At 45.7% G+C, this 18,823-nt stretch overlaps 1 protein-coding gene across 3 annotated transcripts in view; it reads left to right on the top strand.

Annotated features, from left to right (window-relative positions):
- FLI1 (Fli-1 proto-oncogene, ETS transcription factor) overlaps positions 1-7,423 on the top strand; it is a 107,763-nt gene extending 100,340 nt beyond the window's left edge. For all 3 annotated transcript variants that reach the window (XM_012772290.3, XM_076002687.1, XM_076002686.1), the window contains 4 exons: positions 658-723; positions 2,359-2,418; positions 4,330-4,377; positions 5,479-7,423. In XM_012772290.3, coding sequence (XP_012627744.1) covers positions 658-723; positions 2,359-2,418; positions 4,330-4,377; positions 5,479-6,008 — 704 coding nt within the window. In that variant the 3' untranslated portion in view covers positions 6,009-7,423. The remainder of the gene's footprint in view (positions 1-657; positions 724-2,358; positions 2,419-4,329; positions 4,378-5,478) is intronic.
- The last annotated feature ends 11,400 nt before the right edge of the window (positions 7,424-18,823 follow it).

Below are 18,823 nucleotides of genomic sequence, written 5' to 3'. Positions count from 1 at the left end.
GTTTCTCCATCTACTCGTTTCTAGTCAGACCTCCGGCCGCTTCCCTTTCTGTGTGGCCGTCGGGCCCAGCCCTCCTCACTATCAGCAGGGAAGGCTGAGGGCCGGGAGCCCGGAAGGTGCTCGCGCTCTGAGACGCGCCCGCCCGCGCCGATGCGAGGCTGGGGGCCCCAGGAAGGATTTTGCTACACAGCTGTGGACGTTCTTTTCTTTCTAGCCTGTGTTAGTGTATATTTGTAGAAAGCTTTATGAGGTGTTGTATATATGTTATCTCATTTCACCATTACCATACCCCATAAGGTAAATGATTCATGGCAATTTTTATTTCCACATTAAAAAAATTGAGGCCTAGAGGAGTCCTAGGATTTGTCCAAAGTCTCACAACCAACAGTGGCAGGAACAGGACTTGAACTAATCCTTAGACTTCAAATTCAGGCTCTGCCCATTCCGCGGCTCCTAAGTACGTCTGAGGCCTTCTCACAGTCAGTGCTCCTGCTCCGTCCGACCAGCCCCACCCAGGGCAGCGTGCACTTCTGGAGCTCCGTGATGCTTACAAAGCCATTGCTGAATTAAGCCCAGCCTCTCCTGGTCACCAGGAGACAATCCCCGCCGACCTTGCTGAGAGCAGCGATGCTAACGCACCTGCTTGTTTCTCGCTAGACCCTTCTTACGACTCGGTCAGGAGAGGAGCATGGAGCAACAACATGAATTCCGGCCTCAACAAAAGTAAGTGACCGCCATCCCAGTCTTTGGGAGGAGTTGCTTTCCTGAGGACTGCGCTGGGGGGGGGGGGGGACATCAGTGAAGTGGGACAGGAGCATCTGTTTCCCTGCTTTGTGAGCAGACATCAAAATTAGTTGCCAATTTAGGGCAAATTAGGGGTGATACCCACCCCTTGAAGGATGGCATGGGACTTTCATGCAGACCTTTGAGTTTTATCTCATCGCACTTGGTATAGAGCTTTTGAAGGTAGAAGTTTTCTTGGGACGAAGTTCTGTATGAATGGAAGGTCACTGGGTTGGAGTCTGTTCTTTAAGGCAGCACAGTGGCCCGCTCTGACCTGGCCCCTCAGACTGTTGAGGCTCAGTCCTGCCAATCCCCTGTCCCCATTCCAGGAACGATGGGGATGGAGACAGCCTGATGAGGAGATGGTAGGGGTTGCAGGCACCAATTTGGCCACCAAGCATCGAGGTGATGCTGTGTAGAGTCTACCCAGTGTCTCCTACTAAGGGAGTAAGGAAAGAGAACGACTCATGGACTCGTGCACTCCCGGACCAGCATGTGTCAGTCTTGCTGCCTCCAGGAAGTATAATATGCACATGAATGAGTGATGAAGGGAAGTATTTTAAGAAAGAGATCGGGATTACAAATTAATGCCCAAGTAATAACCAGGATTGCTTTCAATCTTAGTATTAATTGTTTGTTTACTCTGTGCACACCACTGTGCACTATGGAATGAACACAGACAGATCAGACATGGAACAACTTCAAAAGCAAGGGAGGGAAACCATGCACACGAGTAACTCTTCTCATCTGGGTGGTGCCAAGGAAGGCTTTGTGGACCTGGCAGCATTTGGGCTAGCTCTGGAAGGAAAGGCAGGATTTGGGCCCAGGGAGATGGGAGGACAGACACTTGCAATAGAGTGGGGTCAGGCAAGGACATCAAGCTCGCCCTGTCTAGCAGTCAGTGAGGACCCCAGGTTCCTGGAGTCTAGGATGTGTGATGGAAAAAAGTCTGGAAAGGTAAGAAAGGAGCTGGAGTGATGCTATGAAGACAGACCTTAATTCTTTAGGAGACAAGGAGTCACTAAGGTTTTGAGTGGAGGAGTGTATGATAGGTCAGGGGGAAGAGAGAAGAGTGGTGACAATACCTGTCAGACCACGAGAAGCCACGCACACCTACTGCGCAGAAACAATGACAGGGAAGGAAGAGAGGTGTGAGAGATACTCAGTAACATGGAGGGGAGCTCACAAAACATGGAAACACAGGAAGCAGATGACCTTTGCTCAAATGTCATCTTCTCATTAAGTTACCCCTCTAAATTTCCTATTTAAAAATGAAACCCATAGCCCCAATACCATCACATAAGCTGCACTATTGATTTACTTTCTAAAAATTGGCTTATCATTGTCTTCCCCATTAAAATGTAAGTTCTACCAGGAACTCCTTGTTCATTGCTGAATCTCCAGCATGAAGAACAGAACCAGCACCGTGGGCTCTGGATAAATAGTTACAAAATAAAATGAATAAATGAGTCAGTGGCTAGTGGGTGAATGAATGAATGAGAAAGCATTAGTGAAGGTGTTTCTCTCCCCTGGTGGAGAGTGGCTCCCCCTACTGTGTTTTTCCTCTCCTCACAGGTCCCCCTCTGGGAGGAGCGCAGACGATAAGTAAGAACACAGAACAACGGCCCCAGCCAGGTACCTGTCTGGGACACGCACTTTCGCCTTTGCGTCTCGTGCAGCTGCTGACTCCACTTGGGCAACTGGGAGAGGATTTGAATAACACGTCTCATATGTTGTGTCTTTTTTCTCTCAAAGAGAGTCTATATTTGACTCTGTAATAGATCTGTGAATGAAATAACAAGTACTGTAGTCAGGTAGAGACTTGTCAAATATCAGAGGTGAAAGAAACGTAAAGATTAAATATTCCAATGTTTTATTTTGTAAAATAAAGAAACTGAGGCCTAGAGAGATCAAGAGATTTGCTAAAAGCCACACAGCTGCTCTATGAGAGAATTAGAGCTGTGACCCCAGACTCCCAAATTCCTGTCCAAGCCTTTTATGCTTCGCCAAACCTTGCTTTCAAAAATATGCCCATCCTGTGTTGGGTCAACTTAACAATTAAGGCAGAGGAATTTTTAAAGCTGTGGACTTGGAGCACTCAATATTGCAGCAGAACTTAGATACTTCTAAGTCTGTAGCACCTACACCTTATATAACATCTTGGTCCTGTGCCTCCCTTATCTCTATCTTACTTCTGACAAAACGGAGTTGACTACCTACCTGGGCTCAATTCCACTATCTGAGCCAAAGTCCCTCAGCTGGAACTTCCACTCGCTTCCGCCTTTGCCCTCTGGAGAAGTCCTCCGCCTGCTCCATGCAGTCGTCCTTTGTCTGTCTGAAGGCAGTTGCAATGCCCACGCCCCAGTCCACTCTGTCTGCGTATGTGACACAGCTGAGACTAGGCTCTGAACAAGCCATTGGCTTCAGCATGGGACAACATTGTTCTCCATCTTTCTCAGAGATTTCCTCCAAGAGAAAATCAACCTATACTTTACCAGGAGGGTTACGGAAAAACTTGCTGACTGTGAAATACAAGTCAGATGTAGAGAGTTTTAAAGGATCATCAACAACAAAATTAGGCATCACTTGCCAAAAATATTTTAGTTATCATACTAAAAGTGTGGATGGGAAAGGACAGACTAAATGGCTTTAAGGACGCTTGAAGTTAGTTCATGGTTCTAAATAGAAAACAAAAAATCATATTGATTTTTTTAAAATTACAATTATAATTGTAAAAATAGTGAAATCATACAAAAGATGTGACATATGGCTAAGTTGAGATCCAGCTTTCTACCATGATTTCAACTAAAGAAAAAAAAAAAGAAGACAAATCTCACCTAAACCAATATTGCCAAGGTTTTTTAATGGCTAAATAATCACATAAGTTTTAAGTAAATCAAGATTTTAAGAATAGTCGTTTTATAGCTAAAATACAAATTCTGGTTAGCATTGACATGTCTAAGCTTAAAATCTCAGAGTTATACTAGAAGGCAACTGAGGGAGTCAATAGCCAAACCCACTCATTTTGCAGATGAGAAAACTGATACCCAGAAATTGTCCAACAAGTTACTTGTTTATAACGTAGCTGGGGCTAGAACCGCAGCTGCTTGGTTTCCAGGCATGTGTTTTTTATGCCACGTCAGAGATTTGTACTCTTGTCAGTATTAGGTAGAGCTAAGACCAGAAACCATGAGACCTTCCTTAAGCCATCCCTCCACTTACTTGTATGATTGAATATTAGACAGCTCTTTTCCAAATGTTTTCTTATTTTCTTCTGGGTAATGATAGCATAATCTACAAATTTTAGACACCAAATATGAAAAAGTGATGATGTGACTATTTCATGTATTTTCTGTAATTACTGAGATGAAAGCCAAAACTGTTAGGATTTTTGAGTTCTGTAAATTAAAAGCTGTAAAGTTTTCTGAAATCAGTCTTTTCAATGCTATTGCAATAAAAGTATAAACCCTTTGGGTTTTCTTCTTGTTAATGCTATTATTATATTTTTAATTACACTGAAGCAAATTTCCTTTTTTATTTCCCTAGATCCATATCAGATCCTGGGCCCGACCAGCAGTCGCCTAGCCAACCCAGGTGAGTTTACCTGGCCAGCAAGTCTTTCTTTCCAAAATGTAGCTTTGTTAGGCCACCGAGACCTCTGTCCTAAGTCCAGACACCTGTCTGGGGAGTAATGTGTACTTCTCCTTGAAATGTTCAAAATCTGCTTCTGTAGCTTGCAAATGAGCAGTCAGAGATGATCCTTAGGTGCAATGTCCCTTGGTGAGGATGCCCTGGGATACAAGCATTAGTGCTGCGTGCCTGCACTGAGGCGCAGATTGGTGATAAATGGCTCAGGTAGAAGTCCCAGTAGGGAAAGAACGACTCCGGTGAGCTGTTATCTTCCCATGTGAGGCACAGGCGAATAAATATTCTAAAAGCTTTTATTCTTAATTCTTCTTTAGAAAGTATGGCAGAGTTTTCTGGCCTTATAAAAGAGGAGAATTCCACATAAAGTAATTTGACAATGTATTTTAAGGATTTATCATTAAAAATAACTCTCGAGTGAGTTCTTCTAAATGAAGACCACTGTGGCTGCGAGCTGCTAGGCCTTTGCAAGAGCGGGGCCCACGCATCCTCCCGTTCCAGAGAACGAAGTGCTGCCAGTGTCTCCCCACTCGTTCTTAGCGCCTGGCCGTTCCTGCCCAGAGGAAAAAGAAGCCACCCAGCATCATCTCCTGTTACTTTCCTCTCTGCCCGAGTTCTCTGTAGAACTCAGAGCTGAGGGCCAAGCTCTAGGGCTCTGCCAAGGAAAGAGCCAGGCCCAGCCGCCCGAAAGCTCAGGACCCACCATCTCCCAGTGACCCTGACAGCCCCAAGGGGTAGGGGTAGGGGTGGGGTGGCTCACCCAAGATCACCCAGCTCATTCTGGGCAAACCCAGCGCCTCATCACCTACATTCCGTTCACCAGACCTTGGGGCAAATTGTCTTAAAACCTAACCTTGCTTGTTACGCCCGTCTCAGCAGCAAGCAGAAAAGCAAACCAACAGTGATCAGAAGGGGCTGTCAAGTCCGTGGAACGTAAAAGGAAACACAGGGTTTCTTACAAAGAATGAGGAGCCCCGCAGTTAGGGACCTGGGTTCTGACTTCTCCAGGCTGAGACACTCTGTTTTCTCCTGTTTGCCTCCCGCCCGCAGGCAGCGGGCAGATCCAGCTGTGGCAGTTCCTCCTCGAGCTGCTCTCGGACAGCGCCAACGCCAGCTGTATCACCTGGGAGGGGACCAACGGGGAGTTCAAAATGACGGACCCCGACGAGGTGGCCAGGCGCTGGGGGGAGCGGAAAAGCAAGCCCAACATGAATTATGACAAGCTGAGCCGGGCCCTCCGGTATTACTACGATAAAAACATTATGACCAAAGTGCATGGCAAAAGGTATGCCTACAAATTTGACTTCCACGGCATCGCCCAGGCTCTGCAGCCACATCCTACTGAGCCATCCATGTACAAGTATCCTTCTGATATCTCCTACATGCCTTCCTACCACGCCCACCAACAGAAGGTGAACTTTGTCCCTCCCCACCCATCCTCCATGCCTGTCACTTCTTCCAGCTTCTTTGGAGCGGCATCCCAATACTGGACCTCCCCCACTGGTGGAATCTACCCCAGCCCTAATGTCCCTCGCCATCCAAACACCCACGTGCCTTCACACTTAGGCAGCTACTACTAGAAGCTTCACCATCAGTGGCCTTCCAGCTGAAGCCCTGTCCCTCACACTTACTGGATACTTTGGACTCTAAAGGACATGTGTGGCCTTAAAGAGGAAACAAAACTGGATGTTCTTCCTTGTTGGACAGAACCTTTGTATTTGTTCTTTAAAAACAATTTTTGTAATGTGGGTAACTTTTTGCTTCCTCTACCTGAACCAAGAAATGGGCCAGTATGCCAGTGTGTATTCTCAGTCACCTATCATCTTATGAGTTGAATATTAGGATTACTGGAATGGTTATGTCATGGTTCTGAGCAAGAAGCTATACATTTTCTTTATATTTTTATGACCTAAGCAGTTTCTCATCAACACACGGGTCTCATCATTGTAGAGTTCATGGACTTAACCAGTCATGTTCTGGTTTGAGATTTATTGAAAATAGAAGCTTATAATCTTATTTTAGGAGGACCTAATTCAGTGGATGGCAACTGGAACATTGGTTGTAAGGCCAATGAAGTTTTCACCCAACTGGAATTTAAAAGAAAGAACATTTGTGAGTATTTAAGAAGCCATGGGCATTGCAGAATCCCTTTGTGGGCGGTGTGCACTCGGCTGACCATTCTGTCTAGAAATAGTCAAGATATAAACTAAGAAATTTTAATGCAAATGCAGACATTCCTAAAAGACAGAGAATTAAATAACTTTTTTAAAAATGATGACAGTGGGTCCCAGAACTTAGAAAAGTCATAGGGATTTCTAAACTCAGACAGATTCGCAAACGCTGTGCGTTTGTCAGGCCATCAGACCAGGGTCAACCAATCAGAAGGCAACTTACTGTATAAATTATGCAGAGTTATTTTCCTATATCTCACAGTATTGAAAGTAAATAATTAAAAAATTTAAAAGAATAAATAAACGAGTTGACCTCGGTCACAAATGCAATATTACTATCATATCAGTCGTTGTTATTTTTTTAAATGTAATTTGTACATCTTTTGTCAATCTGTACATTTGGGCTATTTGTACGTTTTTATAGCTGGTTTTTAAAAAGCATAATGTGACTATTGCTGAAAAAAAAACAGGGCGTTTAAGTCACTGACTTACAAGAAAGAGAAGCACTGGTACAGTTATTTAACAGGCATGCATACGCAAGGAAAGGCAAGCCATTTACATCTTTAATGCTTTGGAAATGTTTGTAAATAACAGTACTGCAATAATCATAACTCTGAAAAGAAAAGAACCAAACTTTCCCTTGTGGAGATGAGGGATTTTCCTGCTCTATATATGCAATATATTTTTTAGACATTGAAATATATATAATTTTGCAGGTAATCGTTGACTTTTTTAACAATATGAAGTGTTAAGCTGACAACTGTCAATGAAGACTATGTTGTAAAATAATTCGACTAAATAAATTGTGCCTTCTTCTCTCAGAACTGAGGACGCTTCTTATTTACCCCACATTAAGTCAAAGGGTTTTCCCAGGGGAAGTTTTCTATTTACCTCTTGCACCATCAAGAAGTTTTCAAATGTACATACAGCAGCACAGCGGAAGGTACATAATCAGTGTGGTTTTTCATTGTTGTTGATGATGCTTGCAGTGATTTTTTAAATGTATTTAAATCTTCCTCCAGCCTAAAAGGGTTTTATAAAATGACAGCCAAGGTCACAGACAATCTGTGTCCAAGGATCACAACAAAACAAACGGTCCATCCAGACTTGGCCACGAGACTTAACCCTGGTGCCTCGACAAGCACTTGGGACCAGGTGGCCGACCTTCTGACACTGCAGCAGAGAATGAGAGCCCTGCTGCCTGGGGTCCCAGGCCAGGATTTTATGGCCCATGCAGACTTTAAGGTCTTTTTTTCTTCCCAAGAAGAAACTTGCCTCAAATTGCTTCACTGTTAGGTAGCTTGTTTTCATTTCCTCTATTTTACAATGCAAAGGAATGAGACCTGGGAAGCCCTTGATGTTTGTTGCAAGGAATTAGACTCACAACATTGCTAACCCTAGAACCTTCCCAGGGTGACACTGAGGACCTTTTAGACAACCTGTCTACCTAAAAAAATTAGTTGTGTTCCAGAACATTGGTCTCCAATTTTTTTAAATCTTACACTACCATTAAAAAAATGTGTTAAGCACATATTCTCAATATATGCATGTTGACTTATAAATCATATACACAAACTATTACACCATTATTTATATTATAATACAAGCAAAAATAGAAAAATTTAAAGGGTGACATAAAACTAAATTGAAACTGAAATTTTAATGTTTTTTGTCCTATTTTCTTTATATAGTATGTCCCTTGCTGTTAACACTCAAAACAAAAAAGTCAGTCTTTAGTAAAATAAGGGTGTGTGTATATATCCATGTATGGGTTTTCTAGTGACTTCTAAAAGAGGAGAAAATAGAAGTGTGGTATTAATGGCCCAAGCATAGAAAGAGAAATGAGGAAGGCCAGGTATAGCTGGTTTCTAGCTAGCTGCAAATCTCTATCTCAGCCACGCAATTTTCACATCAGCTTTGAAATCTACAGAGTGCTCATCGGGGAGAACGAAGGCACACCTCCTGAGGCTGTGAGAGCTCAGGCGCCAGGCGCTCACCTCTTCGAGAGGTTTTCCGTACGTGTCATATTCAAACACTGGCCTTGGTTCATGACCTCTAGAGTCTTAGAACTTTAGCCAAATGTGCCCCCAGAATGTGTTCCACAGTGATTTATTCTGGTCTCAGAAGCTGGTCCACTCACAGACAGGGCTGGGACACCATTTTCTCCTCAGAAGCATCTGTACAAAGGGAGGACTGGCATTTAGTCCCCTGCAATGCCCAGATTGAAAGTCTACTCGCTGGCCCAGGGGCACCAGCCGACTAGCCGCAGAGGCCAAACCGGCTCTTTGCCCTGCTGGCTGCTAGTCCGCATCCCCTCGACCACCCTGGGCCTGTGCCACGAGCTCACGCAGTCTAGCAAGCAGCGAGAGCCAAGCAGGCAATGCAGGCCCAGGAGCAATTCTGACGGAAACTGTTCCTGGGTAGACTGGGTAGCTTCTAAAAACAAACCTATTTCTCACAGTTCTGGATGCTGGAAGTCCAAGACCAAGATGCCAGCAGAGTTGGTGTCTGGCGAGGGCAGCTTCCTGGTTCACAGGCAGTACTTTTCCACTGTGTCCTCACACGGTGAAAGGGCCAAGGGTGTTCTCTGGGGTCTCCTTCGTAAAAGCAGTGATCCCATTCAAGAGGGCTCTGCCCATGTGACCTGATGACCTCCCAAAGGCCCCGCCTCCAAATGCCCTCACTTGGAAGTTAGATTTCAACATATATGATTCTGGGAGGGGACAGACACAAACGTTCAGTCTATAGCAGGGCATCACCTCTTTTTCAGCGTCAAAAAATGTTGTTGAGTCCTACATGAAGGAAGTCATGCTTTCAGTATCTGTTGTTTTGAAACATTTTTAATGGCCAAAACAATCACTAGAGATTTGATAATATTTAAAATGATTATTACTTTACTTAACCAATAATATCTGCATGCAAGTGGACAATAAATGTGCACGATGTTTATTTAGTCCCTGGATAATATATGAAGTGTGAGTCCTCAGATGGGATGTACTAGTTTAGGACAGATGAGATCAGGAGATTCCAGAATGCCAGGGAGTAAAGGAGCACCTATGCGTCCACTCCAAGCCGAGACGCTGCCAGGCCATGGCAATGGCTAGTGAGGAAATAAAAAACAAAATAAAGTGCAGTGTTTTCTGTAAGAGGTCTGTGGGCTTGGTTTCTCATCCTATTTGCTCTAATATATGCTCATTAGCAACCATCATATAAACATGTTGCCTTAATAACTATTGAAAAAGCTGTGATTGCAAATTATTACAACCTCTGTGGAGAACAGTATGGAGCTTCCTCAAAGAACTAAAGGTAGACCCACCATTTGGTCCAGCAATCCCACCTCTGGGTATCTACCCAAAGGAAAATAAGTCTTTTTATCAAAAAGACACCTGCACTCAAATGTTTATTGCAGCACAATTCACAGTTGCAAAGATGTGAAATCAACTCAAGTGCCCATCAATTCATGACTGAATTAATAAGATGTGGTATATGTATACCATGGAGTACTACTCAGCCATAAAAAGGATGAATTAATGCCTTTTGCAACAATTTGGATGGAACTGGATGGAGACCATTCTCTTAAGTGAAGTATCTCAAGAATGGAAAAACAAAACTACATGTACTCACTATTAAACTGGAAGTAACCGATGAGCACACATGTGCACAGAGGGAAGTAAAACTCAGTGGAAATGAAGCAGGGAGGAGGGGGGAGGCGGGGAGGGGAAAACCTACCTATTGAGTACAATGAACACTATTTGGGTGGTGGGCACACTGATAGCCATGACTCAAGCATTACAAAAGTGATCCATGTAACCAAAAATGTTTGTACACCCTTAATATTTTTAAATAAAAAACATGTTTTAAAAAAAACTATTGAAAAGGTACCCTTCAGGGGGAGCAGTCCTTGAGCCTGGCTCTTGTCCCATGTCTCGCTAGGGGTCTGCCTCTCAGAGGGTCCTCCATCACCAACAGCTCTGCTGGGCTTGTGTCCAGAACATGCAGGAGGCAGCAGTTGAGATGATGCTTGTGTCCAGGGGACCAGGAGAGGAGACGCAGTGAAGAACTGGGGTGGGGACTAGGTTCTGGTGAGTATACACAGGCTTTACTCTTATCCAGGAAGGAAAGTGTGTTCTGCAAAAGCACATTGGGCATTTCATCACGTAGAAAGCTACTGAAATTCACACTGCATACCTTCAGCCTGGGAGTCCCGCTAAGGGATTATGAAAAGGCGGTTGATTGCAGGACTACAAATCCCAGCCTCCCTCGGGGCACAGACACTTCTGAGAGGAAGTAGGCTAGCCAGGCAAACCTCTAGGGTTTCAGCCAGTTGAGAAAGGATGTGGAGGGAAGCTTTTAAAAGGAATGTCGGCCCGCAAGCCTGGGGTCTGTCTCTCTCTCTCACTGTTACTTGGCCTCCTGTCTAATTGTTTCAGTCTGTCTGAGCTGGTAAATTCCTAAGCACATAGTCAATTTACACTTAGCTTAAAAGCTCTAGGGGGAAACAAAAAATTTCCAGTGAGACCACTCACTTACCTACAATTGCTAGATTAACCTTCTGGATTTTAACTGAGTTAACTCATATGTTTTCTTAATGGAGGAGAGAGGCAATTTGAGTAGATAAATGAGAATGAATAACACCAGCCAGAGAGCCTGGGTTCAAATTCTGGCCCTTCCACCTACTGGGCAACTTGTCTGTACCTATTCCCTGGCAACTGAGTAATATCTCCTGCAGACTTCCTGTGAGGTGTTAGATGACAATGAGGAAAACCCATGTAGGGTGTGGTGCAGGAAGTGTCTATAAAATCAGTTAGCTGCTAGTATTCACTAGGTTTTTCCATGAAGTCCTTGGTAATTGGTGAGCACTCTGTTTGGGGAGTTCAGTGCAGTACAGTTTGTTTTGCGGTCAGAAGGACATTTTCCAAATGGGTGAAAAGTGGAGTAAATTGGATTTTCCAGAAAGCATTTGCATTTTCCCCGTGCATGGTCCTCCGGTGTCCCAGTTGGGCTTTTGCCCTTCCCTGGCTCTGTGTGTGTACCTAAAGCCAGTGGAGCGTGCAGCCAAGCTGCAGGATGCTGCACTAAAGTGAGATTGCTATAACGGAATGCTAAAATGCACTTTGACAGAAATGTTGCATGGGAGTTTTCAATTGGCTAAGAAATAGAGGTTGGGAGCTGGGATTTTATGCCTAGCAAACCTGAATTCAGACTTTTCACAGACCTAAAGCCATCTGTGAGCTCCATGAGAGAAGGGACCATGCCTACCTTGTGTTTCACGGTGGCAGCAGCACACAGTAATTGGTCAGAAAATATATAAAAAAGTGAATAAAGAACAGGCCCAGAGTCAGAAAGGCCTGGTTTTGAAGCCTAGCGACTCCACAGCTGGAATTGTAACTCATTGTCTCTGAGCTTGATTTTCCCATCTGTAAAATGAGGATGAAGGTAATAGCCATCCAAGGTTATCACAGGAGTTAGGTAAGACAATGTAAGCGAAATGTTTTGTATGTTGAAAAGAACTACAAAAATGCTCGATATTACTGTCTGGGTTGGTAGGCAGCTCCTCTGCATCATCCAAAAGTCTGTACTGGTCTCTGTTCTTCTCTGGTAGGAGATAGAGTTAAACCATATTACTCTATTCTATTGCATATTATGAATACTGTAAAAGCTTGAAACAGTCATAAAACGTACAGAAAAGTTGGAACACTACAAACAACATTTTCTAGTGAATCGTTTGAGAGAAAGTGTCCAGCCATGCTCCATCACTCCCAAATGCCTGAGTGTGTGTATTTCCTTCAACAACAAGATCCCCCTACATGATCCAGGACAGTCTGAGAATCAAAAAACTCATGCAAACAGATGACTACCAGCTGATCCTCAGGCACCATTCACTCTTGGCTCACTGTCCCCACTACTGCCCTCTGTAGCAAAAGGGTCCCATTCAGAGTCACAGATTGCATTTAGTTGTCACCTACTGTTAGTCTAGAACACTCCCTCAGTCTTTCTTTGACCTTCAGGACTTTGACAATTTTGAATATTTTGGTCAGTTCTTCTGTAGAATGTCACTCAATTCGGAGTTGTCTTGTATCTCTTCATGATTCAACTTAGCCTAGGCTCCTGTGAGGGCATGGGCACAGAGGGTTGTGCTGCGTGCTTCTCCCTGCACCCTGCCAGCTGGCACGTAATTTCAATTTATCCCGTTGTTGATGGAGCTCACTCTGCTGATTTATTTAAGGCAGTATGTCCTGGGCTTCCTCTTTGAAAAGTTATTCTTTTACTCTTTGTAATTAGTAAGTATTTTATATGGGTATACTTTGAAATTATGTAAGTATCCCAATCATCATCAAATTTCAGTCTATTCATTCATTTATTTATATCTCTGAAGACTCATGGTTTCTTATTTTATTGACTGGATATGATATGCTTGTACCATTATTTAATTTCATGATTACACTGTCTCCGTGGGAGGCCACCCAAGCTGGCTCTATCTTCTTTGACATGTTCCCATCAATCTTTGAGCAATTCCTTACTTTCTCCTACAACAACATATTTTGAACTCTATACCCCAGCCCTGGAATCAGTCATTTCTCCATGGATTCCTGGTTCTTTTTAGTGGAAAATGCTAGGGGTACTAGGGGAGCTAATTGCTAACATGGTCCCTGCTCCCAGGTCCACTCAGTGGACAGAGGTAGGCAATATATGTAATACATACATACTCATCATATATGTGTGTGTGTCTATATACACTCACATATATACACACATACACAAACATTTTTATACATATATAGTCATAAGTCACTTAATGATGGGGATACATTCTGAGAAACGCCTTGTTATGCGATTTCATGGTTTTTTTAAAGTACACAAAGTGTAGTTCACAACCCTAAAGGGCACAGCCTACTACACACCTAGGCCATAATGGCGAGGCCTGCTATTCCCAGGCTGCAAGCCTGCACACCGTGTTCCTGTGCTGAACACTGTAGGCAATTGTGACACAATGGTAAATATTTGTGTATCCAAACATTAAAAAGATACAGTAAAAATACTATATAAAAGATATTTTTAAAATGGCACATTTGTATAGAGCACTTACCATGAATGGAACTTACAGAATTGCAAATGACTCCAGGTGAGTTGGTGAGTGAGCGTGAAGGCCTTAGGACATTACTGGACACTACTGTAAACTTTATAAACACTATACTAAATTTATTTAAAAAAATTTTTTTTCAATAGTAAATTAACCTTAGCTTACTAAACTTTTTATTTTATAAACTTTTCCATTTTTTTAACTTTTTGATTCTTTTGTAATAACAATTTAAAACAAAATACAGATGTACAGAAATATTGTCTTTCTTCATATCTTTATTCTATAATCTTTTTATTTTTAAAAGTTTTTACTTATTTATTTTTACTTTTTAAACCCTTTTGTTAAAAACTAAGGTGCAAACACACACATTACCTTACGCTGACACAGGGTCAGGATCACTGATATCGCTGTCTTCTACCTCCACATCTTGTCCCACTGGAAGGTGTTCAGGGGCCATAGGCCACATCTCCCAGGATAACAATGACTTTTGGAATACCTCCTGAAGGACCTGCCTGAGGCAATTCTACAGTTAATTTTTATTTTATAAGTAGAAGGAACATACTCTAAAATAATGATACAGAATATAGTGTGGGAAATACATAAACCAGTAACAGCCGTTTAGTATCGTTATCAATATTGTGTCCTGTACACAGCAGTGCATGCCAGACTTTCATACAACTGGTAGTGCAGGAGGTTTGCTCACAGCAATGTCACCACAAACATGTCGGTATTGCATTGTGCTGCAACGTTACGACAGCTGCAGCGTCAGTGGGTGATAGGAAGTCTTCAGGTCCGTTATGATCTTGCGGCGCCACTGTCCTATATGCGGTCTGTTGTAGAGTGAAACATGGTTTCGTGGCACATGACTCTATATGCATAAGCATTTATATCTGTATTTATTTCTAAGTCTATCTATATTGAAACCCTGGGTTCACTCAGATGCATTTATTTTTAATCCAACTTCACAGGGTTCATTCTACTTGTAATTCTCTTATTTGACAATGGGAAATAGGGTTTCCATTAAACATCTTATATGCACTTCCTTATCAATTCTTCTGCATGTGACCAGTCTTCTACCTCTGCTGCACTCCCACCCCGATGCAACGTGTTCCTCTCCCTGCTTTGACCCTAAATTCCCATCCTGGTTGTCCTATGGTGTGGGTACTCTCCTCAGACCACCCCAGGCAGTGTCCCCCTAAGGATGCCGTTCTCACCCTGTCCAAACTCTGACACCCCAAGCCAGGCGGTCCCTCCACAGGGACACCCTCCTCAACCTGCTCCAGCCATGGCTCCCATGACAGGCTGCACAGGCCCTACCTCCCCGATGCTCTCTTCACTCTCCCCTCTAGGAAGGTTTGCTAATTCCGGGAGGGATAACATGAGCATTTGTAGAGATTCCAAAAAATTCCAAAGCACCATAAAATCACATTTGCATACAGCATGCATTTAAGTTACCTTGCAAAAAATATCTTCAAGAGAGCAGTTATTCAGTTTGTTGAGAGATAATTACAAATGGCCCCCTATCTTTGCACAGGCAACTGGGCAAAAGGCAATGGAAGAGGACACTGGAGGTGAGACCACTGCAGTCTGTCCCTGGAGGGAGCCTGTTCCACCTCCAGCATTCGGGTAATCAGTGCCAATGGACAGGTGTTCTAGGCCTGAGGCCTCCTGGTGTTCCTGGGAGGAAATATGACAAAAGATAGGGGGACTGATACTGGGTTTCCAGGACATCAGTTTAATGATCTCAATGCAAAAATGTAGTTTACTCAGAGCCACAGCATCTCTAGAAGGTGAAAACCATCCGTCACTAAATCCTCAACCATTCTGATCTGAGAAAAATGGGAAGATTGGCCTAACCATGGAATTTCCTGGTCTTGGTGGATTTATGACTGAAGATCCAGTGGATGACCCGAGTCATAACTGCTAGCTGCACAGCAAATTCAATTATCCCAAATTCCAACGCACCACCCTGCTTCCTGCCCCTCCCCCTTTCTTATCATACTCTTTCCTGAGCCATCAACCCCCAGTGGGTAGTCGGAGCCCAAGTTTAATCTCTCAGCAAGCTCAGAGCTAAGAATCGATGCAGAGAACATCTCATGGGAGGGAGAAAGCCACATTCTTGATGAAGAGCAGTGATATAAATCCATCCCCAGCCTGGCCTAACCAGCACAAAAGTAAATCAGTCCTATCCCCTCCTTCCAGCCATCAGGACAAAGAAAACAGCATTAGGATATGACAGGTTGCTTTTCTAGCAGTGTGGAGGCCCTTACTAACTGACAAAGAAGGGACACTCTTGCAACAGTTTTATCTGCTAGGGTTTTAACCACCATTGCCCACACTACATACCTGTCATTGGTCTCCCCCTCCCACCTGGCCACAGGTGGTTAAAGAACATATCTTCAGGCCGGGCGCTGTGGCTCACGCCTGTAATCCTAGCTCTTGGGAGGCCGAGGCGGGCGGATTGCTCAAGGTCAGGAGTTCAAAACCAGCCTGAGCAAGAGCAAGACCCCGTCTCTACTATAAACAGAAAGAAATTAATTGGCCAACTGATATATATATAAAAAAAATTAGCCGGGCATAGTGGCACATGCCTGTAGTCCCAGCTACTCGGGAGGCTGAGGCAGAAGGATCACTCGAGCCCAGGAGTTTGAGGTTGTTGTGAGCTAGGCTGATGCCACGGCACTCACTCTAGCCTGGACAACAAAGTGAGACTCTGTCTCAAAAAAAAAAAAAAAAAAAAAAAAAAAAAAAAAAAAAAAGAACATATCTTCATTATTTAGACAGATTTCCTAGAAGGTGGGTTCTCTGCATTGTAAAGGGCAGGCATTCGCTTAGGCTCCGGGCTTCCTGAACTACTAGGAATTTACTGTGAAATAAATGCCCACAGCAATGAGGCAGACAGGAACATCCAGACAACAGGAACTCTTAGAGGGACAGCCCAGAACAAGAAAGCCACCAGAGCCCAGGGGACTAAGGAGTGGCTCACACATTTCCATGACTAAGATCCCTTCTCACATCTTCCCACTGGCCATTCAGCCCCCTACCTTTTGCCTCGGTCTCTCCATATTTCCCAGTTCAAATGTTTGAGGGAGAAGATCTGGTTTGCCTGGATACTTCCTATTAGGCACCCTGACTGGCCAGCCTAGGCCACCCCTACTGCCAAAGGCAGGACAGCACCACGTGCGAAATGACCCAAGGCAGTGTCTCTGATGAGTGTCCTCCCAAACCTCCACTTCTAGGACTTACTTGGTCTCCATGCTTCATGCAGAAATCTTCAGTTACATCACGGAAAGTCTCTAAATGCATCTACTACAAAAGGATACTGTATCACCACCAGGCCTAGACTGGCTCATGCCATTTAGGGAGAACGGAGCTAACACTGAGTGCTATCGTTCTCATTCTTAACCCTCACCACAGCCCAGTGAAGTGGGCGATCCTGACCCCAGTTCCGGGCGGGTTCTGAGGCTCTGAAGGCACGTTAGTAGGCGGACTGGGCTCTGGCCTGGCTCGACCTACGAAATGTCTGGGGCCAGCAGCACCTTCTGCCTCTTCTGGGCCTTTCCACCAGCTCCACAGCAGACACACCGCCCAGGGAGGAGGGCTGTTCGCACCTCAGAGCTGAGAAACGAAGCACCTCACAGTTTCAAAGCCTTCTTTTTTCCTGTAACATGCATCACTGTTTAGGAACCGTGTTTATTGTCCTCTGTCCCGGCTGGAGTGTAAGCTGCAAGAAGGCAGGGTTTTGTCTGTGCTCTTCCCTGCTGCGTCTCAGCGGCTAGAGCCTGGCCGGGCCCCGCAGCTGCTCACAGTGCACCTGTGAGATCTGCATGTCCGACCCGCGGGTGCTCACAGTGCACCTGTGAGATCTGCACGTCTGACCCGCGGGTGCTCACAGTGCACCTGTGAGATCTGCAAGTCCGACCCGAGGGTGCTCACAGTGCACCTGTGAGATCTGCATGTCCGACCCGCGGGTGCTCACAGTGCACCTGTGAGATCTGCACGTCTGACCCGCGGGTGCTCACAGTGCACCTGTGAGATCTGCACGTCTGACCCCCGGGTGCTCACAGTGCACCTGTGAGATCTGCACGTCTGACCCGCGGGTGCTCACAGTGCACCTGTGAGATCTGCACGTCTGACCCGCGGGCCAAGTGAGGGACCAGAGCCTGCTCCTCGAGGGACTCCAGTTCCAGGTGCACTCTGCTCTGTCTGGTCCACAGGCGGCTGCTCTCTGGAGGGAAGAGGAAGCTGCTTCTAGGCGTCTACCCTGAAGCCACACCGGCCCTCCCAAGGAAGGGGTTCAATTCATTTTACTTTGAGAAAGGTTCCTGGAAACCCCACCCCGACAGGGCGGAGACACCCACCTGGCAGCACCTCCGCCCAGCCTGGCCTGACCACCCAGGCCCTTGACCCCCCGCCCTGACCACCCAGGCCCCCGTCCCCCCGCCCTGACCACCCAGGCCCCCGTCCCCCTGCCCTGACCACCCAGGCCCCTGTCCCCCCGCCCTGACCACCCAGGCCCCCGTCCCCCCACCCTGACCACCCAGGCCCCCCGTCCCCCCACCCTGACCACCCAGGCCCCCCGTCCCCCCGCCCTGACCACCCAGGCCCCCCGTCCCCCCGCCCTGACCACCCAGGCCCCCCGTCCCCCCGCCCTGACCACCCAGGCCCCCCGTCCCCCCGCCCTGACCACCCAGGCCCCCGTCCCCTCGCCCTGACCACCCAGGCCCCCGTCCCCTCGCCCTGACCACCCAGGCCCCCGTCCCCTCGCCCTGACCACCCAGGCCTCCGTCCCCTCGCCCTGACCACCCAGGCCTGCGTCCCCCGCACCCCGGCCTCCCAGCCTCCTGTGAATGCAGCCCATTTACGTTCCCTTTGGAAAGGCCACTGTGTTGGTGAGTTCTGTGGGCTCTGCCTAGAGCAGCAGGTTATGTGAAAATAGGTGTCATTGATTATGAGCAGGTGGTCTTTGTGGAACAGGGTCCACTTGAACCAAAATAAATATTTGCCGGCACAAGAACAAGCGGTGCCTCCGCGGGCAGGGTGCAGCGCCGCCCGCCAGTGTCCCCAGTTAGGACCGGGCTCGGGCCACAAAGGCTGCTCCCCTGCCAAGGGCATGGAGCCCGCAGCGCTGCAGGCTCGAGGC

This window comes from Microcebus murinus, chromosome 4, assembly GCF_040939455.1.
Source record: "Microcebus murinus isolate Inina chromosome 4, M.murinus_Inina_mat1.0, whole genome shotgun sequence".
NCBI lineage: Eukaryota > Metazoa > Chordata > Mammalia > Primates > Cheirogaleidae > Microcebus > Microcebus murinus.
The sequence above is the reverse complement of the archived record's forward strand: the minus strand, read 5'-3'. Positions and strand labels throughout refer to the sequence as shown.